Here is a 20,312-nt window from a genome sequence, read left to right as displayed (position 1 = left end):
ATTGCATAGTGGGATTTGTTTAGTGTTTTTTGATTTTTGTTTTTTTTTTTTCCCCAGTGTGTATCAACATTGTAATGTAAAAACTAGATGTCTTTTTTTCAGAATTTTGTTTTTATATGTGCGTCGTAGTCATACTGTAATTCTTGACTCTTAAAAGAAAGGGCTCCAATTAGGCTGTGATGTTTTCGTTCTACTTAATATTAGTTTAATGACATGACTTAGTTCTGTAAATAAGATTTAGAGCCCAATGGGAGTTTTGAAATTTTTATTTTGACTAAATGAAGAAACTGATCTTTCTCTCCTGCTTTTATTTTTTTTTCATCAGTCTAATCACTGATTAAAACTAGTTACCACAGACCCTTGTAGGATTGTTCCCTATGATGCCAAGTTCATATAAAATTGATAATACAGTAAATACTAAGTACAGTACAAGACAAATTGCTCCCAATTTTTTATCTATTTTCCAGCCATTCAGGTGAACTGCCAGAAAAACAAAAACAACAGAACAGATGAGAGAAATGGCTGTGTATGTCAAACCACTGCTGCTCACTTCTATGGGTCCTGATGTATTTATGAAGGCAGTTTTTATAAACCAGGGTATTCCCAAACAGAGCATATCAAATACGTTGGATCCTACAATGTTAGACATAGCCATATCTCCATTTCCTGTAAAAGAAGAAATACAATAAGTCTGCTTAATGGTATTGTATAAAATTGCCAAACTGTTTTGGAGGAACAGACAGTCAGCCCTCAGTTTCTCAGAGAGCACCCTTTTCAGACTTTTCATTGAAAGAACAATAGTCATGATTCTACAGAACATGGGTTTGGGTACCACAAGCATAAAAAAAAAAAGTCTCCCTAAATCACCAGCACCTGCACAGTTGCACTTAAAACTACACAGGCTATTATAAAATCCAGTCATGTTTCAAATACCAAGACCTACAGTTGTGTTTTGCAGTAAAACTGTAACACTTGATCAACAACAAATCAAACCAATCTAGAATACTTCTCTGAGATACTCCGAGAGGTTTTTAAATGTCTGAGCCACAGCTTCTTCAGGTAAGCTATTTATTTATTATTAGTAAACTTAAGCTCTAGAAGCTGGAGCAAAAATTTTGAACTTACTCCTTGAATTTCTGGAAATGTTGATTAGAATTCTTTTTTCATAGTACCTTTTAAACATATCCATTGGAACAAGCCTGAATACTAAAATTGTTACCTTTTTGAGCCACCAGCACACTTGCAATTGTATCTGGTACACTTGTTCCTGCTGCTAGTAATGTGAGACCCATTACTGACTCTGGAATTCCCAGTGTTTCACCTGCAGTTGATAAATAATGGTAGAAAATGCAAGTATTTTTAGTTTAAGGTTCATCCAAAGAAATTGCTTTAGATTTTGTTTGCTGGAGAAAAGATGAGTAAATCATACAGTAATTTCAAAAGGAATCTGTCAGCTAACTTGACTAAATATGAAGTGACTGAACCATGAATTAGTTAAGAACAACAACAAAGAAATACCATCCTGTCCTTGTTCTTCGATCAAATAAAAACGGAATTGTAGTGTAGTAACCATCTTAACAAGTTTTTCAAAGACCTGAGTGGAATGTCTTCAGTGGTCAAGACAATACCAATTATGAATTTTTTCTTTCAGATACAGTAGAAATTTAAATATCAAACAATTTGCCCTTTTTTTTTCCTCTCCCCTCAATTTCTGTGAAATATAAGTCGTCTGTGTTTGGGGGTATCTCATCGTTAGTGCTCAAAAGTCTCATGAAGCAATAACTCTTATAATCACCCACTCTTTAAAAGGGGAGGAAAAAAGCACATGAATTTTCTTGATGAGGAGGGTCATTAGGATCATTACTACAGTATTGTCTTAACTGCATGGCTTTACCATTTCACTCAATTAGAAAATTCTTTTGAATTTGGAGGAATCAAAATGCAGAATTTTTATGAGACTTGTAAGTGCAAGTAATCCTTTAAAGTGAGAGTTTCTTTACGTAAATACTGGTTTAAATTAAGAAAAGTTTTAAATGGTTATTAAAACAACAGCTTATTTTTCACCACTTTCTTTTTAGCCCCATGTGTCCTGTAAGCTTACTAATTTCTCACTTAAAATACAGGGAATCAGATCTTCAAAACTGTTTTAGCAGTTGTACCATTCACAAGCACCAATATGCTGAAGTATTTGATACCTCTATTCAAACTATCAATTAATTACTTTTTAGCAAAGAAAATAGTTTAAGAAAAACTATCTTAGTATTTTTTTTAGAAGTCTGAATTCCTACTTGTAATATTTGGACACTAATAAGAATAGTTTTCTTAAAATAAGAGGCAGTATGCTGTAAGCTAGGTCAGCAGTGCTGGCCTAGTACATACCAGCTTAGTCTAGATCAGCCCAGTAAATATGTGTTTGAAATGACTTGTTGGTTCAAAGGGACTAACACAATCCTGTTGCAGAATTTGTACTGGTATTTATTCTTCCATCACTCCTAATGTAAGAGATTTGTAGGATGAGGGACCAACAAGATCAGCTCTTATAAATCATCCAGGCTGGAAAATAATGGTTCATGCCACGCAAACCAAGGTGAAATATGAATGAACCAGCCTTATGTACCTAACAGTAGTTTCTAGCCCTCTGAAGGTTATAAGATAGAATCTAAACTCAGGTGAATCTAATTTTTTGTTCTATTAGATAAATTTATCTTCTATTTAATGTGTAGGGTTTTTTTCTGGCAACTGACCATAAAGAGAGAATGGTTTTATTTTTCTAGCCTTTAGTTAACTTTGTGTATCAGTAGCAATATCTTGCTATAAGTAGTCAAACTTTCTTTGCTAGCAACAGAAAAGTGTACTAAGTTAGGTTTGTTCTTGACTATCAAAATTTAGTCCCTAGCTCTGATACCTTTGTGACATTCTAATAGGCTGTTTATGCAACGATAGAATCTTTTGAGTTTCCCTTCATGAAAGAACTTGGACTTGATTATAATGTGTGTGTAATTTTTAGCATTTTAACGTGTAAATAGAACATATTTGACCTAGAAGTAGTGGGCTGAAGACCCCAGTACTGCTTGTGATGGCTTCAAAGTGAACTAACACTAATACACTATTTGAATCTCCAGTGTACCTGCTTTCATATGAATTAGTGCTTTGACTAGTAGAACAGCAATAACTTTCATTTGAATCCTGTTTCAAAGGCTCCTAGCATTCAGACAGTAAACCCTTGCTCTTTACATACAAGTGGAAAATTATTTGACCAAGGAGTGAACCTGGTGGGTGTTAAATCCAGCAATAGTATTTTCTCAAAGGTTTACCAAATGTGTAGGTCTGTTTTTGCACTGAACAAGGAGTTATTCATTGAAATTAAGTTGAAAACAAGTTTAGGATGCTGAACTAGCAGAATACTTGAGTAGGATTAGTGAGCTATAATGTGGAAATGGCAAGCTTTGTGACATTTTTTTCTTGTTTATAGATTTGTTTTCTGCTTGTTCTTAAAATTAAAAACTTTTTTTCTTAACCTGACTGGGGAAACAGTGAAATGAGGAAACTCTTAATACCTTAAGATACTTTTAAGAGAATGTTTTTATGCGCAAGTTCATACCCCTTCTCTCACTTCAATGCAATTCTTTACTGCTTCACTTTATGATGCAGATCTGTAAGAGGTATACATACACACACACACCAAGAATGTTTAATAAACACATGACGCTATCATTGAAATAAAATAGTACAAAAATGTGGGAGGTTTTTTTGGCAGTTAATTTAATGCCAAATCTTTTACTATAGCGTTCAAGAAAAATATAGGTATAGGAATAATGGATCTTTTATCGAACCCTGAACCTTTAATTCCAGTCTTGGTGGATTACGTGTTTGTCAGACTTCAGCTTGACAAGGTTATTGCTGTGTATCTAATTGTTTCACTTCATGAACCAGTTCAGTGAAACTGTCTCTTTTTAAATACAGGCTGGTTTTTGTAGCTATGTAAACAAATTCTCATTCATGTGATGGTAAACAGTCTGAAGCAGCTAAACTCTAAAGTGGTTTTCATTAGAGGGAGGCAAACTAAGCAATCAAACATAAGTTTTTGTTGGTTTTGTTTGTTGTTTTTTTTTTTTTTTTTTTTACAGCTAAGTATGTGTTGCTAAACTGACTGTTAATTGTGGAAAGGAAAACTTCACAGGAAGAAAACTGTTTTTTCAGTGATTGTTGATTGGTTGATTCTGTATAGCAGCAGCACTTTAGGTACCTACCTGCTATTGTTATCATCCATACAAGAACGTAAGTTATTGCAGAAATCCATGCTGCTGAAATGAAAAATGTCACCATGAACCAGTTCCTCCAAAACTGTCTTCTGCAATCTGGTATAGTCAAATAGAGTAGTGTAATAATTGGAAGGGATAACACCCACAAAATTCTCCTCATATCTGCTTCAGGCATGGTGAAGACACTTGGATGATCTGTTGAAGAAAAAGTAACTTTTAAATTGTAGCATTAAGCTTGAATCCATAGCATACAGTCATATTGCTGGCCTCTACTTCTGAGAACACTGAAAAAAGGTAAAAAATACTTCCTCAAATTCTAGCTGTAGTCTTACCCAGTACCTACATGACACTGGACAAAACTCCGAACTCAAATGTTCTTTATTACCATGTCACTAGGAGAGAGCTAAGGTGGATGAAAAATGAACTTTTCTATAAAGGTGTACACAGAGCATTTACCAAGAGTAAGTACCAACTGCTGTTTTTTGCTAAAGTGAAGAGGAAGCTGATAATCTGTGTTCACATCCTAGCTATTCCTTTACTGATTTAATGCATATTTTGGGCTATGAACCTGCCATTGTCATAAGAAAACAGTGTATATTAGTACAGTATGAGTGAGTCTTTCAGCTGAAGCTGCATTTTACAAGCAGTGTTGCTGGGAAGTTTCAAATGTGCACAACAAAGACTGATGGAAGTCTTCTGTTCTAATATGACACAAATGAGCAACTATGCTAACATTCCTCTAGCAATTAACTCTGATTTTGCTTAGTGTTATAATCCAGGGAAGAATAATGATTTGCGGGAGTTTTTTGTGAAGAAAATCTTATTTATATCTCAGAATATACTCTTTATTAGAACTGATGCAGAAAGACATGCAGAGTGCTAGTGACAACTGTAATAATACCTTCAGAGATTTCATCAAGCCCATGTAAGCTTGTTGAAAGTTGAGAGTAGTCCAGCTTGTCTTGAAAAATTCCGCTATCTGTTCTTGACTGTTTACGAATTAGAGGTCCATGCTCTTCCTGCCATCCACCCAGTGGCTGCTGCTCAGCATTTTCTTCCATAGCTCTTGTAAAACACGTACAGCAGGGACTGAACTTTTTCATGAGATATTGGTTGATTTTAATGTCAAAACATAGTACCAGAATGTAACAGCTGTATATCAATAATAAGGATGCACTTTCATACCTAGAATGAAAAATAGATTTTACATAACGTGTAATATAAAAAAAACCCAACTCTTTAACTTGTTAAAATGGCATGGCGTTAAAATGGAGAGAGAAAATTTGCATGAGTAGCAAAAGGAGAACACACGTAAGCGTCTATTTGCAGTTGTATGGCCAGTGTCATGGAAGATCATGAGTGTCTCCGTATCTTTTCAGCAATTTGATCAATTTCCCTTCCCTGCAGAATCTTGTTTCTGTACTGTATAGCTGCACGTTTTCCAGGGGATCTTACTGATAGAACATCTTACTGATGTTTGTGAAATTGAGTTTTCATATGATGGTTGAAGAGAGTGATAGTATGTGCTGTTTTGAGTTAGAAATTTCAGACACTTAGTGCTGGACCTGACTGACTTGTTGAGGCAACAGGAGTTTCAGTGTTGATGGAAGAGAGTTAAAACATCAGAGGCTCATGATCTGCTTCTGGCAGACAAATGTTTTTCTTAACAGTGATGCTATCAAAGAAAAGGCTCAAAAGAAGTAAGCTATGAAGACTAATTGCTATGCCAAAACAGTTATGATAGAATTTGTCAAGTCTGTACAGACAAACCTATGCAGATCAAATTTATAAATATGCAGGGTTTGAATATTTAGGTAATAATCTTTACAAGGATTGCGACTTTCTGCGTTTTTAAAGCAACAGGATGTTTAGTTTTGAAGTTTGGGGGTTTGGGTTGTTTGTTTGTTTTTCAAAACATTGTCTCACTAATCTCCAGTCAACATGAATTCAACACTACTTGCGCTCTTACCAGTAAACTCTGTTGTCAGATATCATCGCAAGGACTGCCGCTGCACTAATTGTATATGCCAGACAGTCTCTAAACAGCGGCCAACAGGATAGCCTTGAAACCTGCAGATCACAGATTCATTTACTTTTCTTAAACTTGTCTAATACTTTCACTAAGTGCTGTAAATGCTGCATCAATATGTCGTTTCTATATTATGTAAAAATTTAAGATTCTTAGGAATGACTTAAGTATGATATTTAACAAGTTAGTGTTTTTAAAAACTTTCATAGCAAGTTATCTTAAAACTGATTACATCTGGTTTTGCTACTAAATAATAAACTTGACGGTTGTCATAGTAAGTCTCTCTTGGCTTTTGTTGGCAAATCAGAAAGGATAACCATTTGGCTCTTAGGAGCAGAACTATCAAAGTTGATACATACCACGCTGGATAACAGCCCACAAGCTGCAGAAATACCGAGAAGATTATAGATTGCTGATCCAAGGATGGTGCTGATGCCGATATCTCCCTTTGTCACGAAGACTCCTATAAGGAAAATGACTCTCCGGTATGTTTCAGTTTGGTATGCAAGGAAAAGAATTCTAGATTCTGAGGAGTCAAAACATATCTCTCTCACCTAGAAAAGCGGTGACAAGCTCTGGAGCAGAGCTTCCAGCAGCCATAAAAGTTGCTCCAGCAACATCCTGAGAGAGGCCAAGGCCTGAGGATAGAGCAAAAGAATTGCTTAAACAAATAAATACTTCATTAGTCTGTACCCATTACTTGCATTAGTATATAATGTTAGAAGCTACTGCAGTTTAATAGAATAAACTTTGCTTACTTTCATAACAGTTAATGCATTTATTTGAAATTGGTAACATAATATATTGAAGACATAGCCTCATTTATTGGGCTGATTTATTTCTAACTTTAATAAATAAATTAGTTTAAATACCAGAAAAGAAGGACTGATAATACAAGAGATTTGGGTATGATTTTAAAACAGGCATACTTATGTGGGCTTTAACTCTGTTTCATATGGGTAATAATTGTGGGGAAATTCCATGGACTCTAGTATGACATTGCTACATGATCCATGTCAAGTCTGTCTGTCTTCCAGGGAAAGCCATGCTACTGTGTCTTCACATACCAGAAATACTAGTTAAATTCAAACCAGTGCTGCGATCTTAAAATCAAATTTGCACTTCATATGGACAGTGTAAGAGCCTGTGTCTTGCTTGAATGAAATGAGATTTTTGTTCTGGTAAGTTGACTGTTTCTGAAATGTAACTCACTCCTCACTCTGCGGATCAAGTTCTGCGCACCAAGAACAGGGACGTATGGCTAACTATGGAAAAAATCTGACAAATGCTTACTTACCATCAATAAAAAAATATCAGCTCTACAGCAAAGTTTAAGCTTACATTTTCTGTAAGTGTTCTGGTCTGGAGAATGTTTTCTGGTGTTCAGGGATGAGTTTCCCTAAGGGAGTTTTTTTAAACGCTTGGCAATGAAAAGCTGAACTCTCAGCCAAGACTGTCTATTTCAGTGGTCTGCGAAAGCCAGGGGAATTATTACAGGTTGATTAGATTTCATAGAACTGTTGTAACTGTAGTATTCCTTTCTCCTCTGTCATACCTTTAGTGTGTAAACAGTAGCTTATCCTGATACTTATTCACTACTTTGAGAGAAGTATAGAAACTTCAGCAAGGTACTTAATTGCCATGTTTTAATACAGGGAGAGTTTTGGTTTCTTTGTTTGGTGTTGTGTCCCTACACCCCCATTTTTATTTGTTTTTGCTTTTGCTAGGAACCTGGACATACTCCTGCTCACACCAAAGTTACATTGTCAGTTTAATTAATTTTGAGGAAGTTTTAAGATTTTCCTCCAGACACAAGGAAAGCAAATTTTAAACGAATGCCTGATTTTTCAATATAATATTGATACATTGTATCAAATTAAATATTGTATGGATAAGTCTAACTATGCACAGAGGAGACTCTAAACTTTCTTTAGTTTTGTCTCCAGAGCACTCTAACTTTGAAGCTTTCTTAAAGAGAATGTTCTATACCGAGCTGCTTAGTTTTCACAGGAAAAAGATGAGGATGTTCACTTACATTCACTGATGATCTCTAGAGAAGGTAGGAAGTAATCATCGCACACAATGGACACGGCCAGAAACATGTAAAGTATAATTATGAAATAGATAACGATTCCTCCATCCTTTCTCTCCTGCGGTGTAAAAAATCCTTCAGGAAACTCCGATGAAGAAGAAGGGACACAACCCGTCCTGTTTTCTGAAAGTCGAGCACAAAACTGTTACACATCCTAATCCCTTTCCGTTTTCCAGGCTGTGGATTAGAACTATAAACGGAGGATGGCTGCAGTGGATTTCTGTCTTTCAAATAGATCTATTTTTCATCTGGGGACAAGAACAGATGCCGCGATGTCCTCAAAGCGCCGCACACCCGGAGAGGGCGGGGGGCAAGACATCACCCCACGGCGGGACGGGCTGTGCAGCCTGTCAGCGACCCCCCGCCACGGCCCCGCCGCCCGGCGGGACGGCTCCGCTCCCTACCTGTGTCCGGGGCCGGGCGCTGGGCCCGCGCTCCCCGCGGCGGCGGCTGCCAGGCCGCCAGCAGCGCCAGCACCAGCAGCCGCCGCGCCGCTGCCGGCCGCCCCGCTCCGGCCCGCATCTCGCCGGCTCTGAGGGCGGGCGGCGGGCGGGCGGCGATAGGGCCGGCAGGGTCACGTGAGGCCGCCCCCGTGCCCCCTCCCGCGGCCGCTCCCCCTCAGGGCATCCGCGGGTTCGGCTCCCCCTCAGGGATCTCCCTCCCTCAGGGGATCTGGGCGGTTCTGTTCAGTCCCCCCCTGTCCCTGGGTCCCGCCAGCCCGGCCGCTGCGCCCGGCGTAAGGGCAGGTTTCACCTCAGGGCTGCTGGCAGCAGGTCCCGGGGCTGGACCGTGGCTGAGGAGGCAGGCAGGGTGCTGCCGTCATCTTCCGCCTTTGGTTTGTGGGGAGAACGCAAGGTTTTGGCCATCACGAGCCTGCTTCTAGTGCAGACTGCTGAGCGCGATACCCAGCTGCTGTGTGAGTGTTTGGAGAGGTAGAAACCAGCAATGTGCACTCGCAGCCCAGAAAGCCAACCCCATCCTGGGCTGCATCCCCGGCAGTGTGGCCAGCAGGGCGAGGGAGGGGATCCTGCCCCTCTGCTCCGCTCTGGGGAGACCCCACCTGCAGTGCTGCCTCCAGCTCTGGGGCCACCAACATGAGAAGGACATGGACCTGTTGGAGCGGGGCCAGAGGGGGCCACAAAAATGATCAGAGGGCTGGAGCCCCTCTGCTGTGAGGACAGGCTGAGAGAGTTGGGGTTGTTCAGCCTGGAGAAGAGAAGGCTCCGGGGAGACCTTAGAGCCCCTTCCAGTACCGAAAAGGGCTACAGGAAAGATGGGGAGGGTCTTTATCAGGGAGTGTAGCAATAAGACGAAGGGTAATGGTTTTAAACTGGAAGAGGGGAGATTTAGGTTAGATATTAGGAAGAAATTCTTTCCTGTGAGGGTGGTGAGACGCTGGCCCAGGTTGCCCAGAGAAGCTGTGGCTGCCCCATCCCTGGAGGAGTTCAAGGCCAGGCTGGATGGGGCTTGGAGCAGCCTGGTCTAGTGGGAGGTGTCCCTGCCCAGGGCAGGGGGTTGGAACTGAGTGATCTTTAAGGTCCCTTCCAACTCTAACCATTCTATGATTCTATAAGGTGAATTTAAGGTTACTCCCCTCTATCTGTTTTCTGCTGTGACAGTTTTATTTATTCTCACTGATCCACCAAAATTCCTGTGCGGGGCTGTGCAAGCATGGGGGTCATCCTTTACCAGGGCAGAAGATGTTCATGGTCTTCAGGTGAATGATTCAGCGAGAGCAAGGCTGAGAGCTACCACACAATCCCTCCCCTCAGACCCAGTTCACTGAACTTCTTTGTCTGGTGACCTTTCCACAATGAAGTCATGTGTATAATTGAGGATTAAATAGTAAAATACAGTCCTTTAACAAGACAGCTTTGTAAAGTTGTTCCCCCTGCTCCTCCCCAGTCACTGGTTTCTCAGAAAGAGAGTGAGTTGTGTTTCCATTGAATCACTTATAGACATGTCTCCATAAACATTTTAAACCCCATTATGCCAAATAATGTTTTGAGGTGCCCATGTTATTACTAATCCTTTGTTAGGTGCAGGGCTGATGCTTACATTTGTAAGAAAAAAGTGCAAACTGGAAAATACTGTTTTGCTTCATTGCATCTAATCCCTCTAAACTCTTTTTTTTCCCTGCATGTGTGGTGTTTGGCTAATATGTGATCAGCCTCTCTCTAGGACGCAGCAGATGAGATAAGGTGGAAAAGTAGGTATTTTTCTTCTGGATTGAATCAAACAGAATCATACAGCTGCCATTAGAATGTGAACGTTTGCTCTCAGAGAAACGACAAATTTTGCAGCAAATGCTGTTGCTGTTGCCTATTTCTGACCCCTCTGTGGCCCAGAATGCTTTTTACCAGAGCAAGAATGATTTTAATGGTCAAGATTTTTAGGGGTGACAACTAACTTCCAGAAATGAGTTCTCCATGCTCTCTCAAAAGCAGACTTCAGCAGAGTTATGGCAGCTGCTGCTTCTCCTGTTTTACAGGAAAAAATAAATCATTCTGGTCTTGAAAGATTTAAAGATTTTCTTCTGAATCTCTCTTTCCACTAGAGTGAAACAGTACAAATTTTCCTGTCTGAATTACTGGTGGCTCTTTCCTTACATAGATCAACAGAAAGGGTTTTGTTACCAAGGTAAGCAGCTTCCTTGCCACTACCTCTCTTCCTTACAGCTTATCATTTACCTACTCTTAAAAGCTCAGCACAGTTTTCTAATATCAGCTTCTTCATTTCAATTTCGGTATTTGTTGATGGTGTGCTCTCTTTTTTGTCGCTTTAAATTACTTATGAGCCTGCTGTTCTGATGGGAATGAGTTCTCTGGCACAGCAACATGCTTGCTGTGTAGTTAGGAAAGCTCAGTCATGTGATTTCAGGATTTGGAGGTTTCACTATGCTCTGGTTTTGCTCTGTGTTCAAGCTTTTAATTCCTTTCCGTAGGCACCCTCTCTCCATGCGTAGCTGAAGCAAAGCCAGTGCTTTGATTTTACTGAAGACTGAAGCCCACTTAGTTTGCTGAGAAGTTGTGAGTGAGGTTGCTGCACTCACGTCCTCCTTGCCAAGCACACCCCTGGAGAGAGCAACAAACAGAAAAAAACCCATAGTCTCCCAGCACAAGGAACCACAAGCTACATATCTTCATGCTTGACCCAGAGCAAAAATATTGACAGCCAAAGCGTGTTTTGGCCTCGGCGTGGCTGCCTGTCTGCTCCGGGCTATTTCAGTCTGAGAGCATTCTGCAAGGCTGAGGTGGGTCAACTAATAGTGCAGATTTAACGTGTGCTGCTGCATTTTTTGGCTGCTGTTACGATAAAACCCTACTCTCCTTAGTAGTAAAAATAATAGACAAATAAATTTACCAGAGCTACTGAAGGAGAGAGAAGGGCAGCTGTTTGCTAGCTGGGTTGCTAACACTAATGCTCTACCACTCACAGGGATGTGCTGGAAGGCTCCTATGGCTGCCCAAGCACAAACCTCTTAAAGGGTGAGGTAGCATCAAACTACAGCAACTATAGCTCCTTTCCCAGTGGCCATATTCTGGTGTGAACTGGCTACTATACATCTGAATGCCCTGTTCAATTGAGGACAGGGGGTGGTTTTGCCTCCTCTTAAAGCAAAAGGAGGTTGGGCTGTCTAGAGGTCTGACTCCAGCTGTGTGCTATTTAGGGGGCAGGTGGGTGAAAGTGCATTGGGAGTAGCTGTTGTGTCTTCACACAGCAGGTACTCATTTTCTTTTGAGTGGGGTAAGACTTCAGTACTCCTGTACAAGTCCAAGAAGGAGTTTTACTATAAACAGTGAATTTGCTTAGTATTTGAGCATTTTCTCAAAATACTCAAATGAGTATTGAGTATTTTCTCTCGCACTTTCTTCATAAAGTCAGCAGACAGGATGTGGATAGTGAGGAAAAAAGTGGGTGAGTTTATCAGAACTTAAGGAGAGCATGAGTCCTTGTTGGTACGATCCAGTCCTCAGATAGAAAAGATATGGGGATGGCATGATGAATCCATGACTAACTTAAAACAACCCCCAAAAAATTTTTTGTGCTGGCTGGGCTCCAGTCCTGCTGGGGGAAGAAAAAGGAGGTAGAGATCCTAGTAAGGGATCTAGCTTAGGCATACGTGATCATATGTAGCTGTATAGGAATGCTGAGTTTCTCTGGCTTTCTCAATTATAAGTGCAATTGCAATTTTTCTTCAAACTCAAGCAGCACTCTACTGTTTCAATTGCAATTCAGTGTCTGTATCATCCTTTCCTTGTGGTTTGGTTTTTGGGGGTTGGTTGGTTGGTTTGGGGGCTTTTTGGTAGTGGTCTGTAGAAAATTAGGCCACTCTGCGTTTGGATGAGTAAGCTCAGACAGCCCCAGGGCTGATACAGGAGTGTATCTTGGTGTTAGCTGTAACCTAGTGTTATGTCCCAGTATGTGGACCCTGTGCACAGCTGGACTTTTCTTGTGTGATGGTCTGTGCATCATTTATGCATCATTTATGCTCCCAGTCACAAGGCCTAATGTGCTGGGAAACAAAATAAATGAAGATGTTTCCATCATCATCAAAAAAAAAACCCCAAAACAACTCCCAACATTCTTGTGACAGTCTGGTGTTATTTCTATTTGGCAGAAAAGAAGCTAAAGATGAAAAGGGAACTGACTACCTGGTGTACTGCTGTGACAGGAGGCTGTGCTATCACTGTTCAGAAGGTCAGTTTCCACACTCCCTCTCTTCTGTTCATGCTGCTTGTGTGACTTCTTTGGAGGCCAGACTAACTATCTGTGTAAAATGGTGGTCTCTAAAAGAGCTGGCAGAATAAATTCTCTTACCCTGAAGTGCTCAGATATCGCCCTAAGGTGATGAGATAGATACTTTACTGTTGCAAAGTTAAAATGAGTCTCTTTAGTGTAACTCCATTACTCTTCATTTAAAAGATAAATATACCGTCATTGTCAGACCAGATATTCCCCTTTGTCAGCATTTCATGGCTCACTTCCTGGATCTAGATAGATTGATGATAGCTGTTTAATATTCTTTCCTCCATAACCACTGATTTGAGAGTTGCCAACTCTCATGATGGCTGCTGTTTTTCTTAAAGCACCAGCTTGATGTACATTAGCCGCACAAGAATCCTAGCTTGCTTTCTGTTTCTTTCAAATAAATGGTTGTAGAGAAAGCTTGAAAATGGGAATCCGAACATCTAATGCTGCAGGCAAAGAAACACAAGACAATATTATTTTCAAGATAATCTCATGACTCGAGGAAGGGGTGGTAGGTTAATTCATGGCTTTAGAACAACGTCAAAGGGAAGGATTTGATTTCAGACCCTTAGCTCCCTGAAGTACACAAGAGCCAAATGCCCATGCTGTGAATACCTCTGAAGATCACTGGAAGATACAACTCAACTGCAATCCCTGGTGACAACCAGGAAAGCTGTTGAGCCATGAAGGAATGGGGTGTGGTAGCCAGCACAAGCCTGTCTGAGTCAAATGTATTCTAGAACTCTTGGCCTTAATGTTCTGACCTTGCTGATGTGTGAATGGTTTTTATTGACTCTAAGCTGAGAAGTTGTGAACAGTGTGTGTTTTTAGGTGGTCTGTAATGCATCTGTGAGTTTAATGCAAGAAGCTTCCAGCTTTCAAGTTTTGCTGTCTGGCTGTCTCCAGCTGTATTTCAGTCACGAAGAGCAAGCGACAAGGTTATTTTTGGCAGGCAGATCACGGAAATATTCAGGTTAGGCAGTCAAGGGGAGGTAGGTGAGGGCAGGGAGCTGTTTGAGGCTGCTCTCTTCTGTGGGGATTGTAGATGTGGAGTATTTCTCAAGTAAGCTGTGGAGTAAAGTCATTCCCTGTGATAGTGTGGATAATAACCTGACAAAGGCATAGCTTTACTATTGGCTACCCACAATGTCAAAAGAGCTAGAAACTCCTTGGCAAGGTTTTTTGCTTTCTTGTTCTCAAGTGAATGCCTGCTGAAAGGAGACTCTACTGTTAGTAGTTGGGGAAGATTGAATCTGTTCATTTGGGTGTCTGGGGATTTCTATTTCATGGCCTTAGCTTGCTCGCTGGGTGGTTTGATCATCTGGTCAGGACACTGAAGGAATCTCTCAAACTGAAAATGAAACATGTCCCAGATCAAATGATTTTAAGATTTAAGTCAGTAAAGAACTTCTCCAGTAGTATTTGAATGCTCCTCCATGCTAACTACTTTTCTTTGGTTAAAAGTCCTCATTATAAGACAATTGGAATGTATTGTAAAAATCAGTGCCTGTGGTATCACAAAACTGAATGTCTGGTGGTGGCTGACTGTCTATACTGATCATATCAGAAAATCTTACCACAAAGGATAGATACACCTGTATATACTGCCTATATATAAATACAGCTCTATGTAACAGGAGAACAGGCCTGTTGCTAGCCAGTAATAATGCTATAGAGAAGCTTCTTTGTATAGTTCTTATTTGGTATCTCAATATACCCAGTGCCTTTAGAACATCTTAAGGCTGTGAAACTCCAAAGGCTGCACATAGTCTAAAAAGGATAGAAAACTGTGGATGTTCTGTAAATGGATGCTTCAAGCATGTCAGTCAGGTGTTTGCACGCAGGATAGCCAAAGAATGGAGCAAGATGTTGAGGTTTGTGAGGGGAGTCGTATGGATAATAGTAACATTGCACCATAATCACTTGAGATTGCTCCATTCCATCCCTCCAGCAGTTTGTGTATGGGCCAAATACACAGCCACCTCTTCTATTTCTAATACACTGTTACATCAGCGGGGCAGGTAAATACACCACAAAACATATGGGAGAGTAGATACTGGCAATGAGTAAGTCATATATTTCTTTCATAAAAGCTTGTTTTGGTTTGGTTTGTTTTTTTGGTTTGGTATCGTGTCCCCCTCCCCTCCCCCCACCTTGCAAATATGCAAGGTCTTGTTTCTGTGGACAAAGCAGAACCAAAGAGCAGCAAACTGCTTCCTCGCCTGCAATTTCTAAGCTTGTCGTTTCCTGCCAGTTTTGTGCACCAAGGAGTTCTGGTCTCTCTCAGTGACTTTTGCTTCCACTTGTTTTCTTTCCTCTTCCTGTTGACACAGACACTTTAACAAACTCTTGTGCTTGTACTTACACTGGAGTATACGCTTGTTTTCCCCACTCTTTCAAGTCTGTGTTTTCTACGCCTTTTTACTTTAGCTCTCACTCTGGCTGTCTTGAGGCTTGGCTTCATCTGCTGCCTGCCATCCTTTCGGTGTACTTTTCTTGAACTGTTTTGGAGGTGAAGATGCGTGTTGAAGGCTATGTGTCACAGCCTCTGAGGTTTCAGTGAGCCTGATGGGTTTGTTAAAGTTTTGTTGCTGTTTTTCCTTGTGTTGCTGATGAAACAGTCTACCTGCTCTTGCAACTTTCAGCTGACCTTGAGTTTGCAAGTACTTAGGAATTTACATTCTACATAAATAAAATGGAAATTATTATTCTTATGATTATAATATTATTCTTACGGTTATTGCCTGCAAGTTCTGTAACCTCAGTGATATCTCAGGAGATAAAACAAACTCTCAGTACATAAATGTCTGTATATAAACAACATCAAATCATGTTTTCTCCAATGTGATTGCTTCTTTTCATGTATTCCTATAACTGAACAAGCATTAGAAAAATAATTATTATTGACATACTAGAGGAGAGACACATTTAATTCTACCTTACAGGCTACCAAGTTGTTTCACCAGATAACATCAGCATGTACTAACATTATTTACAATGTCATAGGTGGTGTTGATTTGAGGATGTTTCTCTGTTTCAGAAATTGATTGCTAAAAGACAGTGTGTTGCAAATTACTACTTGTATAGGTTGGGTTATGTTACTGTCCGTCAGTCTAGAGGAGACTCCTGGCATTTTAAAGTACTTTCAGGTTTTGGTGCAGTATCTGTGATGCAAACCTTTTGTTACTTTATATATGTTGTGATGTGCTCCTGGAAATTCTCTCTTTCTCCCCTCACCCCTGTGCAGCCTTAGGGGTGAGGCCGGCAGGGAAAAACAGATTGGTTGCTTTTTGGCTTTTGCTGAGAAGGCAAAAAGAGGGGAGTGGAGAACAGTTTTCTTGGGAGATGGAGCAGAGATCTTTTTGGCAGCCTGGCTAGACCGTGAAGCATAAGCCTGTTGTGTCTTCTGCAACTGAGGGAGTCGGGGAGGGAAAGGGGGCAACAAATTGAAGAGCAGAAACTTATGATAAAACATAGCTGGATGGCTGCATGCCAAAAAGATTGTCTAGAGAGATAGCTCCATAAACCTGGAGTTTATGAAAACTGGCTGAAATTCAGCTGGAACTTCTTGACAAATTGTTTCTCTCAGTTTATACTTTGGGTAGAGTTCATTTAAATTACATCCAGACTAACATGCAAGTTATACATGTGTGCAGACTCCTGCCTTTCCTCTGGAAACATTGTAAGCTTTACATGAGGATGAAGGAACAAAATCAATTCCCTGGTTCTGTTGCAGAGATGACAGAACTATTACTGCTCAAACTGAGCAGTGCAGACAACTGAAGCATAACATTCCGGCAAACTCTAAGAATGTGTCTCTTTAGAGAGCTTTGGTGCAATCCCCCACTGCTTCCTCATGAGCTATCTCATCACCAGAAATGCAGTTTGTGTTTTGTCAGAGGAGTTAGCTTCTCCCAAGCTCGCATAAACTGCTGGTGAGTTACTACTGATTATTCCTTCACAGTGTTAACTTTGAAAAGCTCCCCAGTGAAATGGAGAATATTTAAAACCTCACACATTTAATAGTAATTCTGTCATTGCTGTATATGCTGGAACATAATGTTTTTAATATTCTAAGGCAACTTTTAAGTTTTTATCAGACCTTAAAAAATGAACATATTGATGTCTTAATTGCTAGCACAGAATATATAGATAACACTGTATCTTTCATAAGAAGCATGTTGTGCTGACAGAGGAACTGACGTGATAGAGCTGAAACTTTTTCCCCTCAGGATAGAACAATTATTATATCCTTATGTCACTAAAACTGGTTTCTCATATTCTCACATATCATGAACCCTCTATAATTTGGGGTTTTCTCACCCATTTTAAAATCTTCTAGCTTATGCATCTGTTCCCTGGCCACTAGAAAAATCATTTCGCTGTGGCCAGTTGTCACTAATAACCATAATCAGCAACCATGGAGATGATGTGCACAGTTTATGCAATTTACGCGACTTCTTCCATGGACCATTCCCCTTGTAAGCAGGGGATAGAAATCGCAGGGCGGTCTTCAGCTGCTGTGCTGTTCCTTCTTTCCAAGAAAGCTGTTTCATTACTGCCTAGTTCACTGATAAACATTTTTTAAAAACAATTCCCATCTCACCTTTTCCTGGATCATTTTTAGACATTCCTGTCCACTGCCAAAGATTTCCTAGCTAGAGCTTGACTGACTGAATAGCTGATTCAGCATGACAGGCTGGAAGCCACCAGCAGGGATTAAAAAAAGGTGGGGAAATAAGGAAGCGGGTCAGCTAGAAATGGAATAGACACTCTGTTGATGACAACTGGTGAATCCAGTGGATCTGCTTTCAGATGCTTTGGCTCTAATCTGTTACGTCCACTCCTGACCCTCTGCGCTCTCAACTGGAATAAGAATAGCTGGTTCAGAGGTGATTATAAATGTAAGGATAGTATTTTCCTTTCCCAATTCTGTTGCTGCTGAATTTTATCTTCCACACTGAGAAATTTGTTAAATGGACAGGTTTTTTTCACCATATTTTCTCCTCTGTTTGAGGAGAAGCAGTGGTGACAGCTTCAGCTTTGTGAACTACCTCCACTTTCCCCAGCTATATAATTTCCATTAGCTGGAAATACATTTTTATTTGTCAGTGTTTGAAGGTTTGAAGAGCTTGGGCTGGGCTGGGCTAAGATTTTGTGGAGCCTCTCATTGTGCTTTTCTGGTGTTTACACCCACTGGAGCCAAGGCAAAATCACTTGGAATCAAGGAGTGGCTTTAGGTGGGTTCTTGTGTTTTCCCGTGAAAACGTTGAGAAATCAAATACAATCCCCTGGTCAACATGAAGGAGGAAGCAGTGTCTCCTAGAGAAGAGTTGAATGTGTACATCTATGCTCCCTTGGAATTTAGGGACACTGACATGAATTCTGCTAACGAGTGAAGTGTAGAAGAGTATTTGGCAATATTTGGCTGTCCCAGAACCAGTAATTTTCTTGGTAGTGGAAATGGCTACCTTTTTTTTTTTTTTTTTTTTTTTTTTTTAAAATTCCCTACTATGTTAGTTTTGATTCTGTGGGTGGTGGTGGTGTATTTAGGTATGTTTTATGTAAATAAAGTGCCTGTTGTTTTTTTTTTTCCTATTTTCCCCTTTGCTCTTTAAGTAACCATTGAGCGTGCCCACTCTGTTTCTTCTACTCAGTTTAACAGTTCCTAGTTTTGAAGACCCCTCAAATTCAAGGTGAGAGACACTGTCCTTATAGCATAAACTGTGTAGTCTTCGGTTCTTTTCTGGAATCTGTTTAAAGCTGTCTCCTCCTGAAGGACTTCCTTGAACTTTTTTTCTGGTTTTATCTCCTTGCCTTTTAATGAGTTGATGCTCTTGGTAAGATACCTTGCACGATCTCTAACCTTCAAGACAGGACAAATAATTGGCAATATAAGATTCAAGGCTTCTAAAAGCTCTACTTGGAAATGCTTTTTTTCGTATGCTTTCTGATTTAAATATTTTTTTTTCAATTTTACATAAGCAATAAAGATAATTATGCAAATTTAAACAGGTTTTAAAAATGTTCAATTTAATTGTCCTTTAGATATTGAATACTGGATCTACTTAATGGGATATCTGCTGTCCAAGAACTTGAATGTGTTATGGACTACAGTCCAGCTACATAGCTGTGGGTGTTTGACCTTTGGATACTTGAGGATTTCCTACCTGCTTTCCATCTGCTGCCCTGAAATAGGTCCTGCTATGTCTGCTGTCCTCACATGAATGTCTTGGGTACTCTAGGGATCCACTGCTAATTGAAATAACTAATGTTTAGGAATCTGAGGTGAGCACTTAAGTTACTGTCATTATTTGAGGTGGTTTGTGTTTGTTTGTTTGTTTGTTTTTTAAAGATAATATGTTTTAAACTCTCCTCCCTGCTCTACGGACCTCTACAGCACTACGGATAGGACCTTGTTTGCAATAAAAAATTATCCGTGTGAACTGCTGTCATCCGTTGGAGCCATGAGCCCATTTCTGTGCAAATCAGCTTATTGCTGTGAAGTTGTGCCAGCTCTGTCCAAACCACAAAGGGATTATTAAATATTGTACAAATCTTCAGTGAATTCCTGCATCCTTCTTTACCGTGCTCCCAGCTTCCCATGTTCTAAAACTTAAAAGCCAGCCACAGGTCAGATCCAGTAGCTCTAAACTACTTTGGCACTTCTCTTGGAGCAGATGTGGATCAGTGAGGCTTAGGGAAGAGAAAGAGTACTGTTACAAACTTGCACAAACAAAAATGTTCTTGCTTTTGAACTTCTAACAGAGTTCAGAACACTTTCCCCCCCTCCCTTTGTTAGAGTTCTGCATTTGGGAATGTTACACATTTTTCTGTGAGCTAGAAAATAGAAATATGCTTGTGCCTGTGCCCAAATCTGGGGCCAAGCAGACTGTGACTCTTGGCTGATTGAAACATAAATCCCAGTGTCTGGAAAATCCAGATCTAAATACAGCCTAAAGACCTATCAGTGCAGGATTCATAGCACCAGAGTGCTGTGGAAGGAGGGAGAAAAAATATCATTGTTGTTTCCGTAGGTGCTAAAATCTAATGGAAAATGCTGTAGAAAGAATTTTAAAAGACCTCAGACTGTGCTCTTACTAAGGTATTTCCTGAATCTATAGTGAAACGAAATAGTTTAAAGCTTAATCTGTCAGCCTTCTTGTGCTGGCAGGAC

At 40.2% G+C, this 20,312-nt stretch overlaps 1 protein-coding gene and 1 long non-coding RNA gene across 2 annotated transcripts; one reads left to right on the top strand and one right to left on the bottom strand.

Annotated features, from left to right (window-relative positions):
• Positions 1 to 94: 94 nt before the first annotated feature.
• Positions 95 to 8,906, bottom strand: SLC24A5 (solute carrier family 24 member 5). The gene is made up of 9 exons (XM_063345520.1): positions 8,788 to 8,906; positions 8,327 to 8,506; positions 6,846 to 6,929; positions 6,651 to 6,754; positions 6,232 to 6,332; positions 5,164 to 5,447; positions 4,251 to 4,457; positions 1,220 to 1,321; positions 95 to 666 (listed from the first exon to the last, which is right to left on the bottom strand). Exons 1-9 carry the CDS (start codon positions 8,903 to 8,905, stop codon positions 344 to 346), a joined length of 1,503 nt encoding a protein of 500 aa, XP_063201590.1. The 5' UTR covers position 8,906; the 3' UTR covers positions 95 to 343.
• A 2,305-nt stretch (positions 8,907 to 11,211) lies between these two features.
• Positions 11,212 to 19,454, top strand: LOC134520333 (uncharacterized). The gene is made up of 3 exons (XR_010072416.1): positions 11,212 to 11,636; positions 13,005 to 13,084; positions 19,184 to 19,454. It is a non-coding gene; the product is annotated as an uncharacterized LOC134520333 (long non-coding RNA).
• The last annotated feature ends 858 nt before the right edge of the window (positions 19,455 to 20,312 follow it).

The sequence above is a fragment of the Chroicocephalus ridibundus genome, chromosome 9 (assembly GCF_963924245.1).
Source record: "Chroicocephalus ridibundus chromosome 9, bChrRid1.1, whole genome shotgun sequence".
Taxonomy (NCBI): domain Eukaryota; kingdom Metazoa; phylum Chordata; class Aves; order Charadriiformes; family Laridae; genus Chroicocephalus; species Chroicocephalus ridibundus.
The sequence above is the reverse complement of the archived record's forward strand: the minus strand, read 5'-3'. Positions and strand labels throughout refer to the sequence as shown.